This window comes from Pseudorasbora parva, chromosome 10 (genome assembly GCF_024679245.1).
Source record: "Pseudorasbora parva isolate DD20220531a chromosome 10, ASM2467924v1, whole genome shotgun sequence".
NCBI lineage: Eukaryota > Metazoa > Chordata > Actinopteri > Cypriniformes > Gobionidae > Pseudorasbora > Pseudorasbora parva.
The window spans coordinates 39,050,377-39,075,342 of NC_090181.1; the positions used below are offsets into that span (position 1 = coordinate 39,050,377).

At 38.1% G+C, this 24,966-nt stretch overlaps 2 protein-coding genes across 5 annotated transcripts in view; one reads left to right on the forward strand and one right to left on the reverse strand.

Moving 5' to 3' along the window:
• ptk2ba (protein tyrosine kinase 2 beta, a) overlaps positions 1-24,966 on the reverse strand; it is a 65,996-nt gene that overhangs the window by 27,119 nt on the left and 13,911 nt on the right. For 2 of the 4 annotated variants that reach the window (XM_067456072.1, XM_067456073.1), the window contains 21 exons: positions 19,303-19,363; positions 16,948-17,162; positions 16,626-16,804; positions 12,720-12,807; positions 12,445-12,524; positions 9,414-9,476; positions 9,278-9,332; positions 9,045-9,185; positions 8,559-8,633; positions 8,083-8,184; positions 7,829-7,946; positions 7,573-7,612; positions 5,694-5,731; positions 5,433-5,477; positions 5,245-5,342; positions 5,028-5,109; positions 4,414-4,514; positions 3,463-3,578; positions 857-957; positions 644-733; positions 106-310 (listed from right to left, as the gene is read on the reverse strand). In XM_067456072.1, the coding sequence (XP_067312173.1) occupies positions 106-310; positions 644-733; positions 857-957; positions 3,463-3,578; positions 4,414-4,514; positions 5,028-5,109; positions 5,245-5,342; positions 5,433-5,477; positions 5,694-5,731; positions 7,573-7,612; positions 7,829-7,946; positions 8,083-8,184; positions 8,559-8,633; positions 9,045-9,185; positions 9,278-9,332; positions 9,414-9,476; positions 12,445-12,524; positions 12,720-12,807; positions 16,626-16,804; positions 16,948-17,133 (2,003 nt within the window). In that variant the 5' untranslated portion in view covers positions 17,134-17,162; positions 19,303-19,363. Of the gene's footprint in view, positions 1-105; positions 311-643; positions 734-856; positions 958-3,462; positions 3,579-4,413; positions 4,515-5,027; positions 5,110-5,244; positions 5,343-5,432; positions 5,478-5,693; positions 5,732-7,572; positions 7,613-7,828; positions 7,947-8,082; positions 8,185-8,558; positions 8,634-9,044; positions 9,186-9,277; positions 9,333-9,413; positions 9,477-12,444; positions 12,525-12,719; positions 12,808-16,625; positions 16,805-16,947; positions 17,163-19,302; positions 19,364-20,123; positions 20,289-24,966 lie in introns of those variants that run through there. The other 2 variants (XM_067456071.1, XM_067456074.1) reach the window with 2 other exon arrangements.
• The window catches only part of LOC137091543 (transcriptional-regulating factor 1), a 32,618-nt gene continuing 30,629 nt past the window's right edge, over positions 22,978-24,966 (forward strand). Inside the window, exon 1 of the mRNA XM_067456069.1 lies at positions 22,978-23,179. The gene's annotated coding sequence lies outside the window, so the exon portion shown is untranslated. The remainder of the gene's footprint in view (positions 23,180-24,966) is intronic.

The following is a 24,966-nucleotide window of genomic DNA, read 5'->3' on the forward strand; positions in this document are numbered from 1 at the left end:
AATTTACATTTTTTACTACAATGTCCACTTACTGTACCACTGTACTTAAGTGTTGGTCAGCTTGTATTATTTTTATTTGCCGTTTGATGACTAGCGATGACGTACCTCAGCTTGCACACTAGCTCGGCGAAGCTGGGCCTCTCACGGGGGATGTATGCCCAGCAGCGAGTCATGAGGGAGTAGAGGGTTGGCGGGCACCTCTCGGGTTTGGGAAGACGGACGCCCTGCTCCAGCTGGTTTATCACATCCTTGTTCTCCAGCCAGAAGAACGGCTGCTGGCCTCCACTCATGATCTCCCACATGCACACAGCTGAAAAGAGAAGCACAGAAAGCCACTAAGAATCAGGAACTGCAAATGTTTCTCTTGAATTGCTTTATATGCTCATTGCAAAACTTTGAGACATTGTGAAAAGTTCGGTTCGTCACAAGAATCAGCAAGAATGACAACAGGAAATAGGAATTTACACCATGAAGATGGCTTAAAAAATCCTGATGATTACATTGATTTATTGCCTAATATGATCAAAACGGTGATTCAGCTTTGAAAAGTCTGCATTGCACTTTGCAAACTTGTCACAACACGTTGTGCATCTTTAAACGCTTTTATCTCACTAACGCTACGTCATGCTTCAAAGTCACCAACCGAACATCCAGACATCACTGGACGAGGTAAACCGTCTGAAGTTGATGGACTCTGGCGCCATCCATTTGATAGGTAATCGAGTCACGGAGGCTTCGGAGAGAGAACAAGGTGTCATTAGACAGCATTCAATATAAGAAATGAGAGTGTAACTGCTGGTAGTAGTGAGATACAAATTTAAACGGAGAGAGATGTGTGACAGAAGTCAGAACTTGCCTTTGTAATACTCTTCCTCTTCTATGTATCTGGACAAGCCGAAGTCTCCCAGCTTCACACAATCTGGTTTGGCAACGAGCACGTTTCTCACAGCAATGTCTCTGAAGAAAAAACAGTGAACCGAATAACTTTATTATTATCTATGCACCACTAAAATAGGCTTTGTGCAACCACATGCATGAAATATATAGATAACCATCAAAAGTAGATGTGCAAACGCTCCACAGGTGTGAAAAATAATAAAACACTCTTTTTTAATGCATGTGTGAGGTGTGACAAGTCCTAATTTTGTATTGATACTTATAATTATGAATGCATTTATACTTTTATTAAGCAGGGATGCATTAAATTGATCAAGCATGACAGTAAAGTCATTTATAATTTCTCTTTTGAACTTTCTATTCATCAAATAATTCTTAAAAAAATAACTATTTTCAACATTGATTATATAACAATAAGAAATGGTTCTTGAGCAGCAAATCCTCATACAAGAATGCTTTCTGATGGATTGTGACACTAAAGATTGTTCAACTGTTTAATAAGTTACATAATGTGATTGTAAGGTTTCGATTTTGTATTTGTGATGGAACTTACTGTAATGTAAGGCAATTTTTTACACTTTGTCTGAAAATAAAGTCACCATCATCATGATAATAATTATGTAATAATTCAGCTTTTAAATTGTATTTCACATTATTAATGTCTTTACTGTATTTTTGATCAAATAAATGTAGCCTTGGTAAGCAGAATAAACTTAAAATAAAATCAAGGTAGATATCCCTTATGAACAGAACAATTTATTATAATAAATTTATTATTATAACAATTAATAACAATTTATTATTGAACAATCCCAATGTGTAAAAATATAATGTGTTTTTAGTACTCTTACAATTTTAGCTAAAATAATTGGCAAGACAAAGGTATCAGTGTATTTATTCCAAAAATATTTAATGCTATTAAACATTTGAGTTTTGAGATGTGGTAGAAATGTTCATGACACTGAAAACTGCAGGGGGGCTGTTGAATCTGATTGGTTGACAAACGTTCTAAGGTGTGCTATTATTTTCACAGAAACTTACGACAAATATAGTTTAAGGCAGGTCTTGACTGCATTACCGTTTCATATAACGTCGCCAAATTATTTAAGTTTTTTTTTATGTCTTAAAAAAAGCAGACAACAGCAAAAGAACCAAAACCTACAGCGACGCACTTCTGCTCAATTTTCATTTCCTTCAGTACTCTGTCTGGGATATATTCTCTGTTTTTCTCCAGTCAAATTTTAACCGGTCCAATCAGTGAACAGAGGAAGTGGCTGAGAACGATGACGTTGATGTTGTGTGCTACAGTCTATGGTTTGAGATGACATATGTCATGAACAAACATTAGCAATTGGTCATGGCAGATCCAGAGTGGTTCTGGGCAGATCCAATAGTTTCAAACTTCAACAGAGTACACGGCTTCAAGAAAGTTAACGCTTGTCAATGGAGATTGGCCAGAGTCTCTCTACACAAATGAAATGTGCGAGAGTCTGGTAGAGCTAGGCTAAGCGACACTGACCATGCAAATAAATATAGAAAACAATAGGATAAAAACAAATTATTTGGTTAAATTACATAGGAAATACATATACTCTCTCTCCCGCTCTCTGCTCTCCCACTCATACACACACATACAGTGCGGACACACACTCGCAAAGAAAGGTGCTGTCAGCACTGCTCTGATAATATTATCAGTAAAATAGTTTAGCAAATTAAAACACTACATGACATTTCTCACTAGTGAGGTAATAACGACGCTGTTCTTACTGTTTCGTATTAGTAAACGCTGATGTCGAACACTGCTTATAGGTGACTAGGCTCTCTCTAATAACTCGCTGCATTAATAACTGCATTAGTCTGCTATCACTAATATCAGCCTCCGTTACTAGCTCTAAAATTACGTTTTGGAAAGAGCAGCGGATACTTAGGTTTAGTTGCGTAAAAAATAAGTCCTGCACACAAGTATTTTAAGAAAATATATATATAGATGAAATACATCATCTGAACAATGTTTTGAGGTGTGCTAACCATGGTATAAGTGTCGCGTCGCGACCACATTAGCACCGCGGGTGTGCATTATTTTTCTTGTTAGTGAAAAAAAAAAAAAACTTGAAAAAAATTAAACTTGTAAGAGTCGAAAAGGGCATATCATTTTGAATATGATTTCTCCACAGGAACAAAACTACTCATAGCTGAAGAACCACCCAGGCAGATTTTGTGTCTATATATACTTCACTGCAGTTAACAGAAGGTGTTCGACCTATGGCCTTCATTTCTTTTTCCATTGAAACAGACTTGAAATAAAGTGTTTGACACTCTTCTCTCCTGAGACAAAGTTATTAAAGTGAAAATTCATGAGAAATAGATGTTTGTAGCATGTCAAACAAACCTGATTGTACACAAATTCATAGGTTATAAAAGCCTTTCTGTTCTTCATAAATGTGTTTTTAAAACAATAACCAAACAAGAGCAAATGCCCAAAAATTTCAAATGAACTAGGTAATAATTATTCACAATAATAGTATAATGTATTTAAGCAAAAGAGAGACAGGTGTGCCGGCGTACCTGTGTACCATGTTAACACCCTCTAGGTAAGCCAGGGCTTTACTGATCTGCAGGCTGTACAGGATCAGGGTGACATTAGTTAGTTTTTTCTGGTTCTCCGTCAGGTAATTTCCAAGCTGAAGGAAACAGAAAAAAACGGATGACATTAAAGTCTGATTAACAATATTGCACAATGAGCAGGGCCAGATTTACCCCTTATTGTGAAATTGGCAAGAGTGCTTGATAACAGATATAACAGAAAGTGCCTTTAGAAGTCAAAATACTGCAATAAAACTGTTCATTAAAGGGGAAGTTACACTTTGGCAAAACTTGAGGGTGAGTAAATAAGTGAATTAATTTTCATTTTTGGGTGAACTATTGTTGAACTATTATTCTTAGTTTAGTGCTACACCTATCAAGGTTTTGCGTTTGCTTGGAGCCATACGCTCTTTTTTCCTCGAAAATAAGAAACAACAACCTGATGTCACTTGTCTGGCTATCACCAGACCAAGCTCAATTTAAGACTGAACATTAGTCTGGGGAGTCTGCCTTGTATTTTCTACTGCAAAAGAGGCGTGATAAACAAACATAATTCAAATTACTCTGTACGCAATTGGATAGTCCTTCAACCAATCAGACCACAAGAGGCGCGATCAACGGGCAACGACACATCGCTTCTCCATCTGTCATCATGTTAAACCCACCAATAGCGTGCCAGATGGATAAGCCAGTCTGTGATTGGTTCCCGCAAAATGAATGTACAGGTTTCCAGGATGAGTTGCCGGGCGAAATTAAAAATCGCTGGCAGGTCAGGCTGGGTTTACCCAGTCTGTAAGTTTGCATCATTAATTCTGTTATTTTCCTGGTAACTGCTGTGAAACTGAATAAAGGTGACTTGAGAATTTTCCTTTCTACAGACTTTCCTGTAAATGAGCAAGCCACTGTCAAGTCAATGAAATGAGTGAATCTCACCTCTCCGTGCTGGTAAAGCTCCATGACAATCCACACGGGATCCTCTTCGATAATTCCTATGAGTCTCACGATGTGCGGATGGTCTAGTTTCTTCATGATCACTGTATGATAACAATGATTTAAGGTTATTATTGTTCTATTCAGGCATCAGTTTGATTCTACAGGTGGAGGGTAAACTAAAGCAATTAGCCCCATGAAGCCATGGATTATAGTGAATTTGGAAGAGGTAAGGGCCGTTGTTAGTCATGATGTGGACCTGTTCTAAATTCACTGCAAATCACGGCTTCACTGAGCTTATTGTTATTCCACATACCTGGAAAGGTTTCAAGAATTAAACACACACACACACACACACACAAACACACACACACACACACACACACACACACACACACACAAACACACACGGTGCTATTGATAAAAAAATATTCTTCTGCTAAGCAATGTAGTTCTTCAGAAGGGGAATGGTTTCCAAGAAACATACAGATGAAGTGGCGCAGTACTGCTGATGTAATGCGAGCACAGGTGTATGCTTGTATGAGTAATTTACAACAGCTTTAAATGCAGGTCAACCAATCATTCTCAAGGACCAGAACAGTTTTATCACCACTTACAAGCTTCACTCATGAACTTCTCCTTCACATCAGCTGTGCAGTCCTTGCATGTCTTTACAGCCACATTCACTCTCTCCCCTGTCTGAATAAAGACAAGATTTGTGACGTTCCTGTCCAGGAAGCTGAACTTGAATAGTTTTCAAGTGATTTCTACTAAATCCTTGTGATCGGTTAAGCTGTATATTTTGGTATGTAGGTATATGACTGATGCACTAACCTTGCTTTTATAAATCCCATCATGAACCTCACCAAAGAAACCTTCACCCAGAATCCGGCCAAGCACAACGTCGTTTCGTGAGAGGTTGAATTTACTTGCTGGAATATAAGAGGAATGAGATAAAGATGTCAAATAGATAAATAACAAAAAACATTAATCAATCCCTTACAATATATTTTGGTTCTTACTTGCAACTGGTTTATTTTCTGGTATCTCTGAATAAATATCTGAACCTGTGAAAAAAACAACTTTATGTATCTAACTATGTTATATACAATGTATATATATATATATATGTAGTAGACACACACGCACACACACACACACACACACACACACACACACACACACACACACACACACACACACACACACACACACACACACACACACACACACACACACACACACACACACACACACACACACACATATATAGTTTTACATACTTCTGCTTTCCATGGCAGAGCTGGTGTTTTCCATACTGCTAGAAAATTAGACAGGATCAATGAGACATATCAGACATAAATCAAATAAATAAAAACAGGTATAAATATTATATCCATATATTATACACATATATGTATGCTGTATATAAACATTTACACTGATCAGGCATTATATAACTGGCATAACCTTCCTAATATTGTACTGGTCCCCCTTTTGCTGCCAAAATAGCCCTGACCCATCAAGGCTTAGACTCCACAAAATCCCTGAAGGTGTGCTGTGGTATCTGACACACGTTTAAGTCCTGTAAGATGTGAGGTGAGGCCTCCATGGATCGGACTTGTTTGTTCAGCACATCCCACAGATGCTCGATTGGACTGAGATCTGGGCAATTTGGAGGCCAAATCAACACCTCAAACTTGTTGTTGTGCTACGTGTCAAAGTAACATCCACATGGATTGCAGGATCCAAGGTTTCTCAGCAGAACATTGGCCAAAGCATCACACTGCCTCTGTTGGCTTGCCTTCTTCCCGTAGTGCATCCTGGTGCCATGTGTTCCCCAGGTAAGCCATGCACACGCACCTGGCCATCCATGTGATGTAAAAGAAAACATGATTCATCAGACCAGGCCACCTTCTTACATTGCACCGTAGTCCAGTTATGATGGTCACGTCCCCCCTCGTTGGTGCTTTCGGAGGCTTAGCATGGGCACCCTGACTGGCAGCCCCATACACAACAAACTGCGATGCACTGTGTATTCTGACACCTTTCTGTCAGAACCAGCATTAACTTCTTGAACAATCTGAGCTACATTAGCTCGTCTGTTTGATTGGACCACACGGGCCAGCCTTCGCTCCCCACGTGCATCAATGAGCCTTGGCCACCCATGACCCTGTCACCGGTTCACTGCTGTTCCTTCCTTAGAGCACTTTTGATAGATACTGACCACTGCAGACCAGGAACACCCCACCAGCAGCCATATCAACCTGTAGCCCAAGACTAGTTTCCCACTGAAGCTAAGCAGGGCTGAGCCTGGTCAGTACCAGGATGGAAGACCAACTGGGAAAACTAGGTAGCTGCTGGTAGAGGTGTTAGTGAGGCCAGCAGGGGGCGCTCGCCCTGTGGTCTGTGTGGGTCCTAACACCCCAGTATAGTGATGGGGACACTGTACTGTTAAAGAGCACCGTCCTTCGGATGAGACGTTAAACCGAGGTCCTGACTCTCTGTGGTCGTTAAAAATCCAAGGTTGTCTTTCGGAAAAAGAGTAGGGGTGTAACCCCGGCATCCTGGACAAAATTTGCCCATTGGCCTCTGTCCATCATGGTCTCCTAATCATCCCCCTCTCCTGATTGGCTTAATCACCCGGTCTCCTCTCCAGCAATCAGCTGGTGTGTGGTGAGCGTTCTGGCACAATATGGCTGCCTTCGCATCATCCAAGTGGATGCTGCACATTGGTGGTGGTTGAGGAGATTCCCCCCTTCAATGTAAAGTGCTTTGAGTGCCTTGAAAAGCGCTATATAAATCGAACACATTATTATTAATTATTATTATTATTACAAGAGCTGCAGTTTTGGAGTTGCTCTGACCCAGTTGTTTAGCCCTCACAATTTGGCCTTTCTCAAACTCACTCAAATCTTTACACTTGTCCAGTTTTCCTGCTTATATCACATCAACTTTGAGGACAAAACTTTCACTTGCTGCCTAATATATTTCACCCACTAACAGGTGCTGTGATGAAGAGATAATCAGTGTTATTCACTTCACCTGTCATAATGTTATGCCATGCCTGATCAGTGAGTGTGTGTGTGTGTGTGTGTGTGTGTGTGTGTGTGTGTGTGTGTGTGTGTGTGTGTGTGTGTGTGTGTGTGTATCACAGCTCACCTGCAGGGTAAAGGAGGTAGAGCGATTCTTGCATCTTTGTCTGATAAACATAAACGACAGTTAGTTTGTTATTCATATTGTGGCAAACACAGCGTATGGCAAACACTATGTGTTTCTATATTAGTGATGTTAAAGCACTGATGAGTTGAGACAAACGAGAGGAACTATTTACATTGGTTTCATTAGTGGATACTAATTTAATTTAGATAATGTTGGTTTCACAACCTGGTAACATAAAATAATAAAACATATGAACCTTTATTGGGCCGCACTATTATAGTCGCCTCGTTTCTGTGCTCCAAGCGACAGTAGCCATCGATTAAATCCACCATGTTCTCCGCGATGGCCAGAGAGGCTGTGCTGATCGAAAGAGGCTGAAAAGACAAAACAAAAAGGTGAAATCTTTTTATATGCATTATTTTAATCTTCATAAGAAAATAAAGGAAGGTAATCTGATTAATCAAGCCTTTATTTCAGAAAATGCATTCAGACACGTGTAGCTGTATTTACCTGTTTAGCTCCTTCTATAGATATGTGTAGCAGTGTCTTTCCATCATTCTCAAGGGTGTATTTAATACTTTGAATTTGCGCAAATGTAGCAAGACAGACCGGCTAATGAGGAAATATTAAAGAAAACTATGTTAATATGCATTAAAACCATTAAAAAAACTTGCATTACTTGAAATAAAAAAAGAAAAACCGTAAAAACGCATTCAAAATATTTTTAACACCATAATAGTATCTAACACTGATAAAATAACACCGGCACAAAATAAAAAAACAGATATAATAATAATAATAATAATAATAAACATCCTACAATGTGTATCTGGAGCACTCTGTCTCACACCAATGATTATGAGGCTATATTTTTCCACTGTGGTCTAATGACGAACAGAAGTGGTTCTTATCACTTCGGTGTGCAAGTTCTGCGTTTTAGAGTAAAGGCAGAGCGGTGAGATTGACATGTTAGGGGATGTTCTTACCACAGAGTTTTTATCTGTGCGTTGCCGGATACCTTTAGGGCCAATGACCAGATCCACAGAGACGCTCCATCCTTGCTGCAAAAGACATTTGCAGCATTTACGGTGTCACAATTACAGCTTGATCTACATTGGTCACTTAAAGAATACTTTGAATCATTCATTCATGCATTGCTAACAAAATGTGAAAGCGACATGTTATCTAAAATACAGAAAGATAACACAAGCACATTTTTTTAACAATTTTTTTTGACAAAAAATATTTTAGACAAAACATATTTTTTTATATGTTGTAAGAAATGTGTTAGCCATGGCAAAAGCTACTTTTTTGCCGCATTTAATTACACAAACATTTCCTTCCAGATTTTTATCTAATGCAATGACATTCACACTTCTGTTTTTATCTATACAACCGATCTAATCAAACGAGCAAATGGCACACATCAACCATTATTAACATGGCTGTAATTTACAAAAACAACAACATACCACCAGCTCACAAGGAAACACCTCTTCATCAAAACTGGAAAAGACAGACAATGTCTCAAAGAACTTCATGATACACTGCTCCTCCTTCAGCAAGGCAAACTGCTGGAACGTTTGCTGGATCAGTTTTCTCAAGTGCTTCGGCTGTTTTCCACCACACAAAAACCACAACTTGTTAGTGAGTACTGGATTGCTATGCTGCCTTATTCTCAAAGAGGTCAAGAAGAGGCTTTTACCTTCATACTGCTGATTAATTCTTGAGGAAAGAACAATTGCAGGCCGACATCTTTCCTGAAAGGAGCAGAAGTGCCATTAATGCACTGTGTGTATTCTTGTGTAAAACTATCTAACAGCACGAGACAAACTACTTACTCCAGCAGTTCAAAATTAGATTTTTTCTCCAGGCCGTTGGCATTCATATCTTTATAAAACCTCCTGTTAGAATTAAAGAAAAATTGAAGAGATGTCATTTGAAAATCACATTTCTGAAGCATTCTATGTATTATGTTGTCTTTCATTATTATATTTATGCATTTGACAGACGGTTTTATTTTATGCAGTTTTTGCATTCCTAAAAATCAAACCCATGACCTTGGTGTTGCTTGAGCAAAAATAAGGCATCATAAGGCGTTCCTGTAGCTCAAGCAACACCAAGGTCATGGGTTTGATTCCTAGGGAATGCAAGAACTGCATAAAATAAAAACAGTCAAAAGCATAAATATAATAATGAAAGACAACATAATTTTTAAATTAACACATGAACAGTTAGTTGTTAACCTTTTAATTAACAACTTTTTAATTAACATAATCACCATCATTACAAAGTGGGTTTCTACGGAGCCCTGCACATGACATGCAGTAAAAAAACTAGTAGGTTAAATCTTGTGCACAATTTACTATTTTTTTCCCTCGATTTAAAAATAGTGTGCACGTTTAACTAATTAGTCCCCCAGATTTGCTAAATCGTGTATACGAGTTAAGCCTAGTTCAGACTGCACGATTTTCAAACTCGTCGGGTCACTGCTCTTTTCACACTGCATGACTATCTGGGGTATCATTCAGTCACTGCTGTGTTCACACTGCATGATGGTTTGACGATAGAGGAGTTCACACTGCATGACTGTGCAAGAGGAAGAATCCCCGACAGCTCTCTCTCTCCGGTGCGCAAACTACGTTTCCCAACTACACGTGCAATGTGACAATTAAACGACGCGAGAACACACGTGAGATCAAACTCGCACGAGACTTGGAATTGTTATCAAAAATGATAAACTGCACAAAGTTTGCTTCAAATTGTATGTGCGCTGATTTGTGGAGAAAAAGAAAAAAAGATTATGGCGGAAGAAATTGTTGGAGAGACAGAGGGAGCCAGGATTGTGTTCTGTAAAGACAGTTTGAGGTTAATAAATAATTGTGTAATGTGCTGCTGCTGTGGCTGGATGTGCAAATGTTTGGCCTTTGTTTCGGTTTGATAGAATTGTAAATATATCTATTAAAATACTGATATTCTGCTCTATAACTCCTCCCCGAACCTCCCGCTGCCCTGTATCTCACTCTCTCATTGGCTGTCGGTCTTCGCCGATGTAATTTTCAGTCAGATAGCAGTTCACACAGTCTGAATCGCAGACAGGTCCAGATATTTAGCATGCTAAATCTCACCGGCGTCGGCGTATTCGTATTCACACTGCGTGATTGTGACTCGCGTGCACGAGCACCGATTTGCCTATGATCTCGGGCATTTGTCGGCGATTTTTCAAAACCTGTCGGCGACTCAAAATCGGGGCAAAAATCGTGCAGTGTGAACTCGGCTTTAGCAAATAGAGGGAACGAAATCGTAAATTGTACGCACTATTTACCTTTTTTTTCTTGCATGTCATATGCAGGGCTCCGTAGGGTTTCATCTTGTTATATTATAAATTGTGGTATTTAAAAAAAAAAAAAAAAACTTGATTTCATGTAAAGTACTTGGTTGGTTCTTATTGTATTTTTTTTGTGTGTGTAAAGCAAGTAAAGTTGTATTTCTTGAATGAAAGTGCTACACAAAAAGTTTATAATTATTTCTGAATATATATATATATTTTTTCAGTTTACCAACATTGTTAAAAGGTTTCAAAATCTACTGGAATAGGTTTTCATGCTTTAATGTGAGAAAACAATATCATTATTGTTAAAGGTCCCATGGACATTTTCATTTTATGAGGTTTTTCAACATTAATACGAGTTCCCCTAGTCTGAATATTGTCCCCAAGTGGCAAGAAATTTTGATCGGTGTAAACCGAGCTCTAGCTGTCTTTCTCTGCCTTTGAGAAAATGAGAGCCCAGACGAGCTCATCCCGAATTCTCCTGTTCTGACGTCATTTTCCTCCTCTTCCTCTGCTTTGCCCGCCCAGAGAATTATTAGAGAATGGATTCAGTTTATCAGTCGCAATGTCAGCTCAGGCTTTACCATATGGATTCAACAGCACCGCCACAAACAGTGAGTAAACAGTGTTCATTAATGCCTGATCTGGGATCAGTGACTTCTGATGTGTAGCTAATCATTCAAGTTCACACAGTCTTTCTTTATAAATCGTTTAATACGTTCAGTCCCGCCGCTGGACGTCTTGATGCATCAGCGAATCAAGCCAGTGACAAAAACCATCAACTTCACATAGTTTCTGTTAGAAGCAGGAACAATTCTGTTATTTAAATGATTAAACTACATAGAGCGATCAAAGAAAACACTTTATAATGTTCAGATCTGTCAATCCCACATAGCCTATATCTGCAGTGCACACTTGCCCAAACTGCTGTTAAGCTGCTCAACAGAAGCTCTTACTGTATCATGTCGATGTTGTGTTTGTGAGCTGTGGTGAAACCATTTTGTGAGAGAAATAACGTTGCAAAGTTCACTCGTGTTTATTCAGAGCTCTCAGATACAAACAAAATAAACTAGCGCTCTCAAAAACTCGGTACAATAACACTTCCTCAGCAATATTTCCCCAGCTCCGTCTCTCTGCCTGCGCCTGACTAAACCACGCCCCTTTTGCCATATCTCATTTCAAATGCAAAGAAGTCAGCCAATCACAACAGTGGGTGTTTTCACACCAGACACGCCCTGCTCAACGGCTGCCGTGAGACATGTTGCACACTGCAAGCAGAGTAAAGCGCTTCTGCCAAATAAAACCGGAAACTGAGAGTAACGCAGATATGACGCAACTGACAGGCGACTCCCTCAGATGTCATGGATCCTTGGTTAAAACAGCAATTTTCTCACAATTTACAAAGAGTTGGAAACATTTGGATATTTTAAGTACTCAACTGAACAAAATATGTAACACTGGCCTAGTGGTTTGGATATTTTACTGCAAAAATACTACATAATTTTTTAAGCAAGATTTCCTATTTCACATGTTCAACTTACCTGATCTCCAGACAGCCCAGCTGCAGAGCCATCCCATCACTAACTTTCCTAGCAATATGCTGCATGTAGTCACTGCGAACCTGCGGAATGACAACAGTCACACGCCTTTATTCGCCTTTTTAGACGTGCAAACCACCATCAAACAAACTGGCATCACTTCAGCGCTACATCAGACATCCAGGATGCTTCAGTGCAAATGGTGTGACTAGTGTTTCCTAAATAGGATATGGGGTGGTAATTTTGATGAAACACTCCCTTGTGTGACAGGTACCGACCTGCTGGTAGAAGTAGAGCATTGTAGTTTTGTCTTCTTTTAACTTCTGCAGGAAATCTGGAGGAATGTAACGGATCTTCAAATCATACCTGATCATGACAGAACAACAAAAACACGGTTAGTAACATATACATACAGAACTTATTTCCAGAACTGCAGAGGCGGACAGTAGTGGAGTATTTTTACTTTCTACTCAAGTACATTTTTAAGTATATACTTTATCAGTGTTTTTCTTTGGAAAACTATTACTTCACTGCATTCCAAAGCATAATACATAACGTCATACTTTTTACTGCACTACATTTCATGAATAAAAGTTGTTGTTTTCTTACCTTTAATACTTAATTACACTAAAAATGTTGTACTTTCTTACTTGTACTCAAGTAAAACTTTGAATACTTTTACTTGAGTAAAAGTATACAGTACTACATTTTAATGTAATTAAGTATTAAATAATATTCAATATGAAATGTATTGCTATAAAAAAGTACAATATTATGCTTCGGAATGTTGTGAAGTAAAAGTTTTCCAAAGAATAACTCTGATAAAGTACATATACCTGAAAAACAAATTTCTTGGAAATTAAAAATACTTCTTTTACTGTTCGCCTCTGCAGAACTGTAAGACTATACTGAGTAAAAACACCCGACATTGTTTGACATTGATTTTGATCATTCAGTCATCCTGCTTACAATTAAATCAAAAAGGCACGTGTAGGTCAGACAAATATAACATAACATTTTTAATGAAATAACCACAAATGTCTTTTTTGAGCTCACATCATTATCAGTATTATTCAACCCCCAAGTGACATTCAATCTTAGTTCTTAGTAAAACATCCTTTTACAGTTATAACAGCTTTTAAACGTGAAGCTTAGCTTGACACAAGTGTCTTGCAGCGATCTACGGGTATCTTCGCCCATTCATCGTGGGCAAAAGCCTCCAGTTCAGTCACATTCTTAGGCTTGCGCACTGCAACTGCTTTCTTTAAGTCCAGGAGTAACGCATTACAAAAGTAATACATTACAGTAACTTATTGCTTTTTGCTGTAACGCAGTAGTGTAAGGCATTACTAATCAATTTTCAGTAATATTTTACTCGGTACATTTCCAGTAACGCTTGCGTTACCCAGCCCCCCCCCCAAAAAATACAATAACACGAAAAAGGAAACGGAAAAAAAGGCGGGATACATTAACGCATGAAAAATGCAAGTTATTACCTGTTCGTGGTCATTCAATAGCCGCGTGTGGTGTCCAGGTTAGTAATTAAATACTAAATGACAGCTTCTGATATATTTTTGTATAGCGATTTACAAATTTTCATTTTCCTTCAATTCAGTAACTTACTTCAATTTATCTCCCTCTTGCTGGTGTACATTTGGATATTGTGTGACATAGTCCAGTGAAGGCGTACGTGTTTATTGCGGATTTTACAGAAGTGCCGCACGCATGATTTCAACCTCTTTGCTCGCGCTGGCCAGTGGAAAAGTGGCTAAAGAAGGTTTAAAGGCTCTGTCGTTTCAAAGAATAGCACAACGACAAGCGCGTCAAAGAACGGACGAGAGACGAGGCGCGCGCTGCTCTGCCAAACTATAGGTCTATAAACAACACTTGGGTGAAGATGACAGAATAAGACTACTGCACACCGTGACACCGTCGTTTAGATTTTTTATAGTAATACAGTCATTTAGTTCAGTTAGAGAACAGGCCGTTCAAATAAAAACGGAAGCATGAACCGAACGTGATCTTGAGCTGACAGATGATCGCAGAAGATTTGGTTTCAAAGTAAAATGTAAAAGCGCCTATTAAAGGGGGTTTGTCATTGTGTTGTGTATTTCATTAAGAATAATAGGCTAATTTTAAACCGAAACTAAAAATCTGCTTGGCCGCACAGAGCGCGCATTTACTAACGAGCTGTCATTCACGGTGTGCGCGCACTGGCGCGTTTTCAGTTCATATGGAAGCTTAACTTTTATAGGAATTCATTGAAAGCACTCGCTTTGCCTCCGCTCCCGTTATTAATGCCCAAGCGGCAGTGCGCATGTTCCTTTCAGTGAATAGTGATTTAAAAGCCCAGATATCGGTGTTGTCATCACACTTTGATTAACTGGGGGAAAATGTCCCCACCGTCTCATCCCTATACTGTACATTCGCGAGATGGATGCGCATTGCTTAGTTTATCAGAGATATGGACAAGAACGTAGGCTAGTCAAATGCAAATGCAGTCTAATACAACCTTTTTCTAAAACCGAAATAACTATGTCGAAACAATAAGAAAAGAACAAATGCGCATATTGTCATAACTTAGAGTTTACACAGTTCTGTTGTGTCTATGAACAGAAGCTATTCCCAGATATTGCCAGATAATCACTTTACCTCTAAAATAATACTTATAACATAGTTGGATCGTCATGATTTCTTGCATTGTCTTGAGCATTCACTTTTTGCCAATTCTCTATTGTTAGCCTGGATAGCCCATGTCATTATGCTTCATCATATCACCTTCTACTGGATGTAAAATGCCCTCTGCCTACATTTTAGAATGTTAAGAGCTACTTCTGAAGTTATTTTGGTGAAAGTAACTCAAAAGTAATACAGGAGTAATGTAACGCATTACAATTCTGAGACAGTAATATTGTAATGTAATGAATTACTTTTAAATAGCAGTAATAAGTAATCTATAATATATTACAGTTTGGAAGTAACTTGCACAACACTGTTTAAGTCCCACCAGAGGTTCTCAATGGGATCTCAAAAGTCTGGTGACTGCGATGGCCACTTCAAAATGTTCCAGCCTTCAATCTGCAACCATGCTCTAGTGGACTTGGAGGTATGCTTGGGATCATTGTCCTGTTGAAAGGTCCAACGTCTCCCAAGCCTCAGGTTTGTGACAGACTGCATCACATTGTCAACCAATATCTCCTGGCACTGAAGAGAATTCATGGTGCCTTGCACACGCTGAAGCTTCCCAGTACCTGCAGAAGCAAAACAGCCCCAAAGCATGATTGACCCCCCCGCCATGCTTCACAGTAGGCAAGGTGTTCTTCTCTTCATAGGCCTTGTTCTTCCTCCTCCAAACATAGCGTTGATCCATGGGCCCAAACAGTTCTAATTTTGTTTCATCAGTCTATTACTGTCTATCTCAAAACTCCTGTGGTTTGTCCACATGACTTTTGGCATACTGCAGTCGACTCTTCTTATTCTTTGGAGACAGCAAGGGGGTGCGCCTGGGAGGGCATAGAGGCCTTCATTACGCAGGGTGCGCCGTATTGTCTGAGCAGAAACTTCAGTTCCAACAGCTGACAAATCTTTTCTCAGTTCCTCAGCATCTTCTTTCTGCCACGACCAGTTAGCGTTTCAACAGTGCCCTTTGCCTTGAATTTGCGAATGGTGCTTCCTATCGTGTCTCTTGATATGTTTAACATCTTTGTAATCTTCTTATAGCCATTGCCCTTCCTGTGAAGAGTAATCGCCTCTTCTCTTGTCTTCCTGGACCATTCTCTTGACTTCAACATGTTTGTAACCACACCAGTAAATGTCTAGAAGTAGCTTTAAAGCTGCCTAATTGGTGCTTATAAGGCTTTATTGCTGCTCTCTGACATCCACAGGTGTTTTCAATACCTGATTGAAAACACTTCAATGAACCTCTGTTCTTCAGAGTGGTAGTCTTTAAGGGGTTGAATAATTGTGTCAATGAAGAATTCACAAAATAAACATTGACCACTGTATTACAAAACTAATTGATGTCATTTTAGTTGCATATGGTTCTTTAAGAAGTCCTTGTAGGATTTCATTCTGAATGCAATTACAAATGTACACTAAATTCCCTAAAACCATTTACAGCATTGGGGGTTGAATCATTTTGAACAGACCTGTACATACATACAAACAAACAAAGACACACACACCTCCACTCCGCCTCAACGTGCTGTTGTTCATATTTCTGCTCCACTTCTGCTATGGTGAGGTTCGGGTGCAGCCAGTGAACCTCGTCTGATTTGAGGTGTTTGAGCAACAGACCGTAACATTCTAAGAACATGATGTTGGGACCAAGTCGTCCGCTGTCCAGGATGGACTTGATAATTCTCTGTTTAAATAGAAGATTCAACATTATTTTTATATCACTAATAATTGTCATGAAAATAATGTCATAATGAGTGTGATCCCTCATTGCTTCATTATTGCATTAATTAATTATTAATGTGTAAAAATGCACGTTCATCTTCTCACCCTGATATTCCAGGAACTTTCACATTTGACCAGTTTGAAGTTCTTGCCCAGGTTGGCACTGTTGCTTATGAAGCACACTTTGAGGATTTTCACCGACCCCCTACAGTTGTTTCCCGTCTCGGCGGACGCCTGCGGTGGACCGGGAGGAGGCGGCTTCCATGACAACGTACTAGTGTCACCCGACATCTCTACACAGGCTCACCTGGCTATCAGCTCTGTGGAGAGAAATATCACATTCAAGCTCAGGCACGAATATGATGCAGCCGAAGGAAATCAATGCTTGACAAAATAACACAAAGAATTGTGAATTCTAGAGATGAATCCTTGTATTCTTAGAATCGATTAGTCATCCTGTTTTCAGTTAGCCTAGAAATCTAGACGCACACTAGCGGCAGCAAATCTAATCTGCCGCGAGTGTCGTCTAGCAACTCTCAATACACTTCTGAGCTGTAAAAACCAAACTCTGGTCAGGCCAATCACATCGTGTAGAGTCGATGGGCGGGGCTTAACATTATGATGGCCGAGTTGAGCTTGCGTGCTTCTAGTCACAGAAACTAGCGAACGGCGGTCTTTCGAATCAGCTTTGACCGCGACTCTGGAAGACTTGGATTTAAGCTTTTCTCTGAGAAAAGAACAAAGAACGGCACTGAAGTCATTCTTAAAAAGAGAAGATGTTTTCGCAGTTTTGCCGACCGGATACGGCGAATGTTTAATCTATCAAAGAGCTCGGGTTTACGTTGCTCTGGTTGGTTGAAGCTCTATATCCTATTGTGTGCAGAGGGAGTCTAAAAGACAAGCGTTTATCCCGCACCTCGGATTGAGCCCTGTCAATGGTGAGTTTCCAGACCAAACATCTTGATGTGGGTCTGGCTTGTCAGGCTAGTTTTCAGTTGATGAATGAATGGAATATTGTAAGGTGCCTGCCATCCAATAAATCGCAATAATATTTGTGCCTTGCTACACATTTGGCGCTGTGTCATGAGATTGCTCTGGCGCAGCTCAGCTCAAGAGAAGCAGCACATGAACTGATCTTCTTTTCCGCCTTAATACCACAGTGCGAAATAAACATGAATAAGCATCTGAAACTTACCGAAATCCGTATCACGTTACATGCAATCGCTCAATTGGTGTTTCAACTGTGTTTTACATCAGTAAAACAGCTTGTAAACAATGTCACGTAGCGTCACATTTACCTCAGAAAAACCCTATCCAGTGTCTATAAACTCGTTAGTCAGCTAGAAAAAATAACTCCAGAGAGGAACATTTAGCTTAATATATGCACCATATCACATATTCATTATCATTTTTAATGTTCTTCAATATTTAATGAATGTTTGAATAAATCTGGAAAGTTATGATGACAGCCACCATTTAGATGTTTACATTTCATATAACTTTTATTATAAAAAATAAATAAAAATGTAATTTATGTGTAGAAATGATTATTAAATCATGATTATTTCTTTTTAAATATTATAGTAGGCCAATGAAGCCTAGGCTATAACTAACTCCCGTAATTAGTTAAGAGTTTAGTTTCCCTTGAACAAATGTGTAATGTATTGTACCTGATATATATCTAAAATATTCAATCAATATTAATCAATAAAATCAATAAAAAAATGTATTAAAAAAATGAAATCAATAAAAATAGATATATATTGAATTGAATCAGAATCAAAATCGAACTGCAAGCTTGTGAATCGAAATAGAATTTTGAAATTTGTGTCAATACACAGCCCTAAAAATAATTAATAACACTTAAATTCTACATAGAAAAAGCTATTTGGAAAAACGATTAATGATAATATTAATAATAATAATAATAATAAAGGATAGATTATTACCATTAGTCCGCTGAAAATAAAAAAATTATAGTTATCAGAAAAATATCAGCTTAAATATATTTTATGTAGAACATAAACTAATAAAAGTTATGAACTAAAATTAAAAAGCTATAATAATAATAATAATTTGTATTATTATATAAATAATAATGTGTAATTAATTATTACAAATTAAGTATTAGTAATAACAACTAATATACTGTAAATATATTAATACTAATAAATTACTAATAAACAATTATTCTTCTACTGAGCATTAAAATTAATTATAATAAAATTATGATTCAAAATCTTAGAACTATCTGACAGTAAGCTTAACTGTCTTAAAAACAGCTTACATATAGTTTTATTTGAAATGCTATTAAATTTATTCTAAAACAATATTTTGACACATTTCATACACATCTCATTATTACACATCTCTGCAGTGTTTAAAGGACATGACGTTCTTGACTAATCGCACTATATTTCTACATGTCAGCACATGAGAGACCAATGCAACATTTCCTACCTGGACGCGCTCCATGTCTTTGATGTGTGAATGGGTTTACTCCTGTGTTACCATATGATGCCTGAGTCACAGGACAGACAACATGACAAGTAAAAAAAAAAACATGTTAAACAGCAGCAACAGCCTTTCAGTCTCTCATAGAAAGAAAATAGGAAGTGAAATGTAGCATGGTTAAGCTTCGCTAAGAGTCTTCTACGATAATATGAGCGGCAGTCCTACAAAATTTTGATTTTTAAACAAGAATATTTCTCTTAAACGAATCAGCATTATCTACCGCAACTCTGGTTTCCTGTCATGTGGTTTTGAGAGATGTTATAATATGCGTTTGGAAATAGTGAAGGTGTTAAAGATTCACACATTTGCCTTTGTAAAGGAAACAGAGGTAGAGAGAGAGGGCGAGAGAGAGATGTAGGACATTTTAAATAACTGTCCCTGAGCATTGCTTTTCTATCAAACTACATTTAGTTGGAATCAATTTTCAAAATATTGTGACCATTTTTTAAGATGGCTTAAATATTCATGAATCATAATGACATCCCACATCATGCATACACACACACACACACACACGCGCGCGCACACACACACACACACGCACTTCACCTGCTCAGATAAAGCTTCATATCTTTGACAATGCTCAACACTTGTTGTCCCACACCAACATTAAAAAAGCGTTTCATTCTGAATATGGAAACATCTAATAAGGTTGATAACACACCAGCACCTATTGAACTTCCTTCTTATTGCTACACTGGTGACTTCAAGGTTTGAAACTGTCATAATCTCAAATTCAAATATGAAAATGAAAATGCGTAACAGACCTGAAAATGAGCTGATGTTCAATCCAGCTTTCTGTCACTCTCTCGTCCGGTGTTTGTTTAATTCATATGAATCCAAACTAAGAGAGAGTGAGTTTAACTCCTGACGTGTGTGTTTTGGACACACCCCACGCGTGCCACTGACTTCCTCAAACTTCATGCCAGTTCATCTCTCTCTCTCTCTCTCTCTCTCTCTCTCTCTCTCTCTCTCTCTCTCTCTCTCTCTCTCTCACACACACACACACACACACACACACACGTATGTTAGGTTTTCAAGTTTTATGGGGACTTTCGATGGACATAGACCCATCAAACTACTTAGTATGTGAGAGACCACATAGACTGCATTAGAAGCTCTGTTTGTGAGGACTTCACATAGACATTGTTTTCCATACAAAGAAAATATTTGCTATAACATCCACAAAAAACATGGTGACATTATAAGATATTTCACAAATTATTAGATATTTTACCCTGGTAAAAAAAAAGCTCTTCTCTTCATACAAAGTTGTTTCTTTGACTGAAATCATTAAATTTTCTTGAATTACTTTGATTGAGTATTATGTGATAAAAACAATATAATAAACATTATATATTATTATCGTTTTTATTTTGTTTATTACATTTGTTTCCACAATTGACATAATTCACATTCTAATATACATATTTAACAAAATAATAATACAATGCTTTAAATTCTGATATGTTATAATAATATAGTATTTATTATTATTAATAATAATAACAACAACAACAACAACAACAAATACATGCATCCACACATACATACATACACACACACAACCACATACACACATATATACATACATACACACATGCATACACACACACACACACACACACACACGCATACATACATATAGACCTACATGCGCACGCGCGCACACAAACACACATACATACCTACATGCATACACACACACACACAACAGTGGGTCAAAAAAAGTATTTAGTCCGCCATCAATTTTGCAAGTTCTCCCGCTAAAAAATATGAGAGGCCTGTAATTTTCATCATAGGTACTATTCAACTATGAGAGACAGAATGAGAGAGAGAAAAAATCCAGGAAATCATATTGTCTGATTTTTAAACATTTTATTTGCAAATTATGGTGGGAAGTAAGCATTTGGTCACCTACAAAAAAGCAAGATTTCTGCTCTCACAGACCTGTAACGACTTCTTTAGGAAGCTCCTCTGTCCTCCACTCGTTACCTGTATTAATGGCACCGGTTTGAACTCGTTATCAGTATAAAAGACACCTGTCCACGACCTCAAACAGTCAGACTCCAAACTCCACTATGACTAAGACCAAAGAGCTGTCAAAGGACACCAGAAACAAAATTGTAGACCTGCACCAGGCTGGGAAGACTGAATCTGCAATAGGAGAGCTTGGTTTGAAGAAATCAACTGTGGGAGCAATTATTAGAAAATGGAAGACGTAGAAGACCACTGATAATCTCCCTTAATCTGGAGCTCCACACAAGATATCACCTAGTCAGAATGATCACAAGAACGGTGAGCAAAATCCCAGAACCACACGGGCGGACCTAGGTAATGACCTGCAGAGAGCTGGGACCAAAGTAATAAAGGCTACCATCAGTAACACACTACACCGGCAGGGCCTCAAATCCTGCATTGCCAGACGTGTCCCCCTGCTTAACCCAGTACATGTCCAGGCCTGTCTGAAGTTTGCTAAAAAGCATTTGGATGATCCAGAAGAGGATTGAGAGAATGTCAGATGAAACCAAAATAGAACTTTTTGGTAAAAACTCAAGCTGCCGTGTTTGGAGGAGAAAGAATGTTGAGTTGCACCATACCTACTGTGAAGCATGGGGGTGAAAACATCATGCTTTGGGGCTGTTTTTCCTACAAAGGACAACAGAGCTGTATAAAGGAAAGAATGAATGGGGCCATGTATCGTGATTTTGAGTAAAAACTTCCTTCCATCAGCAAGGGCATTGAAGATGAAACGTGGCTGAGTCTTTCAGCATGACAATGATCCCAAACACACCGCCCGGGTAACGAAGTAAAAAGTAAAAAGCATTTCAAGGTCCTGGAGTGGCCTAGCTAGTCTCCAGATCTCAACCCCATAGAAAATCTTTGGAGGGAGTTGAAAATCTGTGTTGCCCAGCAACGGCCCCAAAACATCACTGCTTTAGAGGAGATCTGCATGGAGGAACGGGCCAAACTACCAGCAACAGTGTGTAAAAACCTTTTGGCGACTTACAAGAAAACATTTGACCTCTGTAACAGTTTGAACTCTATCATTGTCAACAAAGAGTATATAACAAAGCATTGAGATGCACTTTTGTTATTGACCAAATACTTATTTTCCACCATAATTTGCAAATAAATTCTTTTAAAAAATCAGACATTGTGATTTTCAGGATTTTTTTTTCATTCTGTCTCTCGTAGTTGAAGTGTACATATGATGAAAATTACAGGCCTTTCTCATCTTTTTAAGTGTGAGAATTTTTGGTGGCTGACTAAATAATTTTTTGCCCTACTGTACATACATACACGCACACACAAACACACATACATACCTACATGCATACACACACACTTACATAAATACATACGTGCACACACACACACACACACACACACAATGATACATGCACACACACACTACATACATGCACACAGACACATATATATGCATACACACACGCACACGCACACACACACACACACGCACACACACACACACACAATGTAAAAACTCTTATGTTAAAGTTCGGTGTGTGTGTCATATTTTGTCATAGTGAAAGTGTGTTTAGAGGATGTTGAAGAGGAAGTGTGTTCTACAGCAGAGGGCACTACTGGTGTACACTGCAGATCTCTCCAGCGAATTACAGATTTACATGTGATGCATTTTAGATCTTGAAAACTGAACTGCTATTTGAAAACAAAAAAAAGTAATTGGAGCTGATGGCAGTGTATCTATGTGTCATGTGATCACTGGATCCTTTGGCTAAAAGATGACAAATGAACACTATTCAGACCTTCACCATGTGTCCTTTCACTTTCTAAAGAGGTAAGTAATTTTTGTTTTGACAGAATTTTTTGTTAACTACATCAAATGATGCTCAAAAAATGCAAGCAGATTATGACAATACACTTCAGATGCACAGAGAGAAAATATATTGATATAAATCTCCTTTCGGATCATGAAAATATCCTTTCACAACCTTCACTCAGATCAGAATGTTCTGTGCATCAAAATAGGCTGTCTAAAATAGTTTACTATTTTAGTTTACAATTATTTGTTTATTTCCTACATTTAATTTCCTCTTAACTGCATCAGTTTGTATAAATATTTAACTGGAGATGGAAACAGAAGGTTTCAGTTAACAGGTGCAACTTTATGATCAGATAAGATGATGAAAACCTCACTGCAGAACCAAGTACAAATGTTTCGATATTTCTTAAAGCTGAAGTCCGTTTTTTTTTTTTATTACAAGGGGGCGTAAGTTGTGAAATAATAGTGTATATGTTTTTAGAGTTTGCTACTTTATTCCTTTTAAATGAAAAAAATATAATGAAAAACACTGGAGAACATGACAAGACAGCCTAGGGGAAATAAATACAATTATAGCTAATTGTGATCTGATCAGTGACCATGTTTGCATGCACATAATTTGCTCATTATATAATAATAATAATAATAATAATAATAATAATACAATTTATTTGTATTGCATTTTACATTTGGAACAAATCTCAATGTGCTACAGTTAAAATCATTAAAAAAAATACTAATAGATTTAATAATTTAAAGTCATAAGTTCTCCTAATAGGAAATGTTTTAGTCCTTTTTTTAAAAGTCTGAAGAGCTTGAGGTGCCCTCAGATGGTCGGGTAGGGCATTCCAAATCCGAGGAGCGGAAGAACAGAATCACCCATAGTGCTGAGCTTAGTCTTAGGAAGATGGAGGTGATTTGAGTTTGTTAAACGAAGTGATCGAGCTGTAGTTGAAGGTGTGAGTAGTTCTTTCAGATTGGGGGCATTTCCATAGATGCACTGGTGGGTTAGAAGGGACATGTTATATTAAATGTGTTGATGTATATTACACGACAGTTACATTAGCATAACATGACCTAATTCTGATTAATATCGGACAATTCTTATGCGTGCAAACGCAGTCAGTGTCTGTGTAAATGACAGTAACAACCTTTTTGTACAACACAAAAGGCTCTCGTCCTTAAATAACTCACTTTTGCAATGTGGTGGGTTTATAACTACAGATTTTATAAATCACATGCATTGTGTATTGTTAGCTTACTGATTTGAAATGAAGATAAGTGAAAGTGTTCCGCTCACTGGACATCAACATAAGCAAACATAAAATTCACGTTCAGTTATACATGCATCATTTATCTATATTGAAAGCATAATGATTAATTAAAAGGAGACGATCAGCTCATAATTGACCCTTATTCACTATGAAACTGCTGATGGCAGCAAATCTGTCCATGCACGTTCACCACAACACATTCACAGAAACGCTGACCTTTCTCAACGCGTGAATGGAGTTGTGGCTGTAAGCTGACAATACGCGCTAAAACAAGAATAATGCAACCATGCAACTAAGATTTATAATGGCAACATTTACATTTTTTGAGTGGAAGATGCACATCGCAGGACCCCATGTACAACAACACTGTCATTATTGATTTTGATTCTGATGGTACATTTTGTAATGCAGCTTTCTATGCACCAATTACCATTGGAAAGCCATCGGAAACTTTTTATCCTCCTCCATTTTACAGATAAAGCGATGAGACAAATAATAGCAGGTTGAGAAAATAGCTTGCGGTTATAC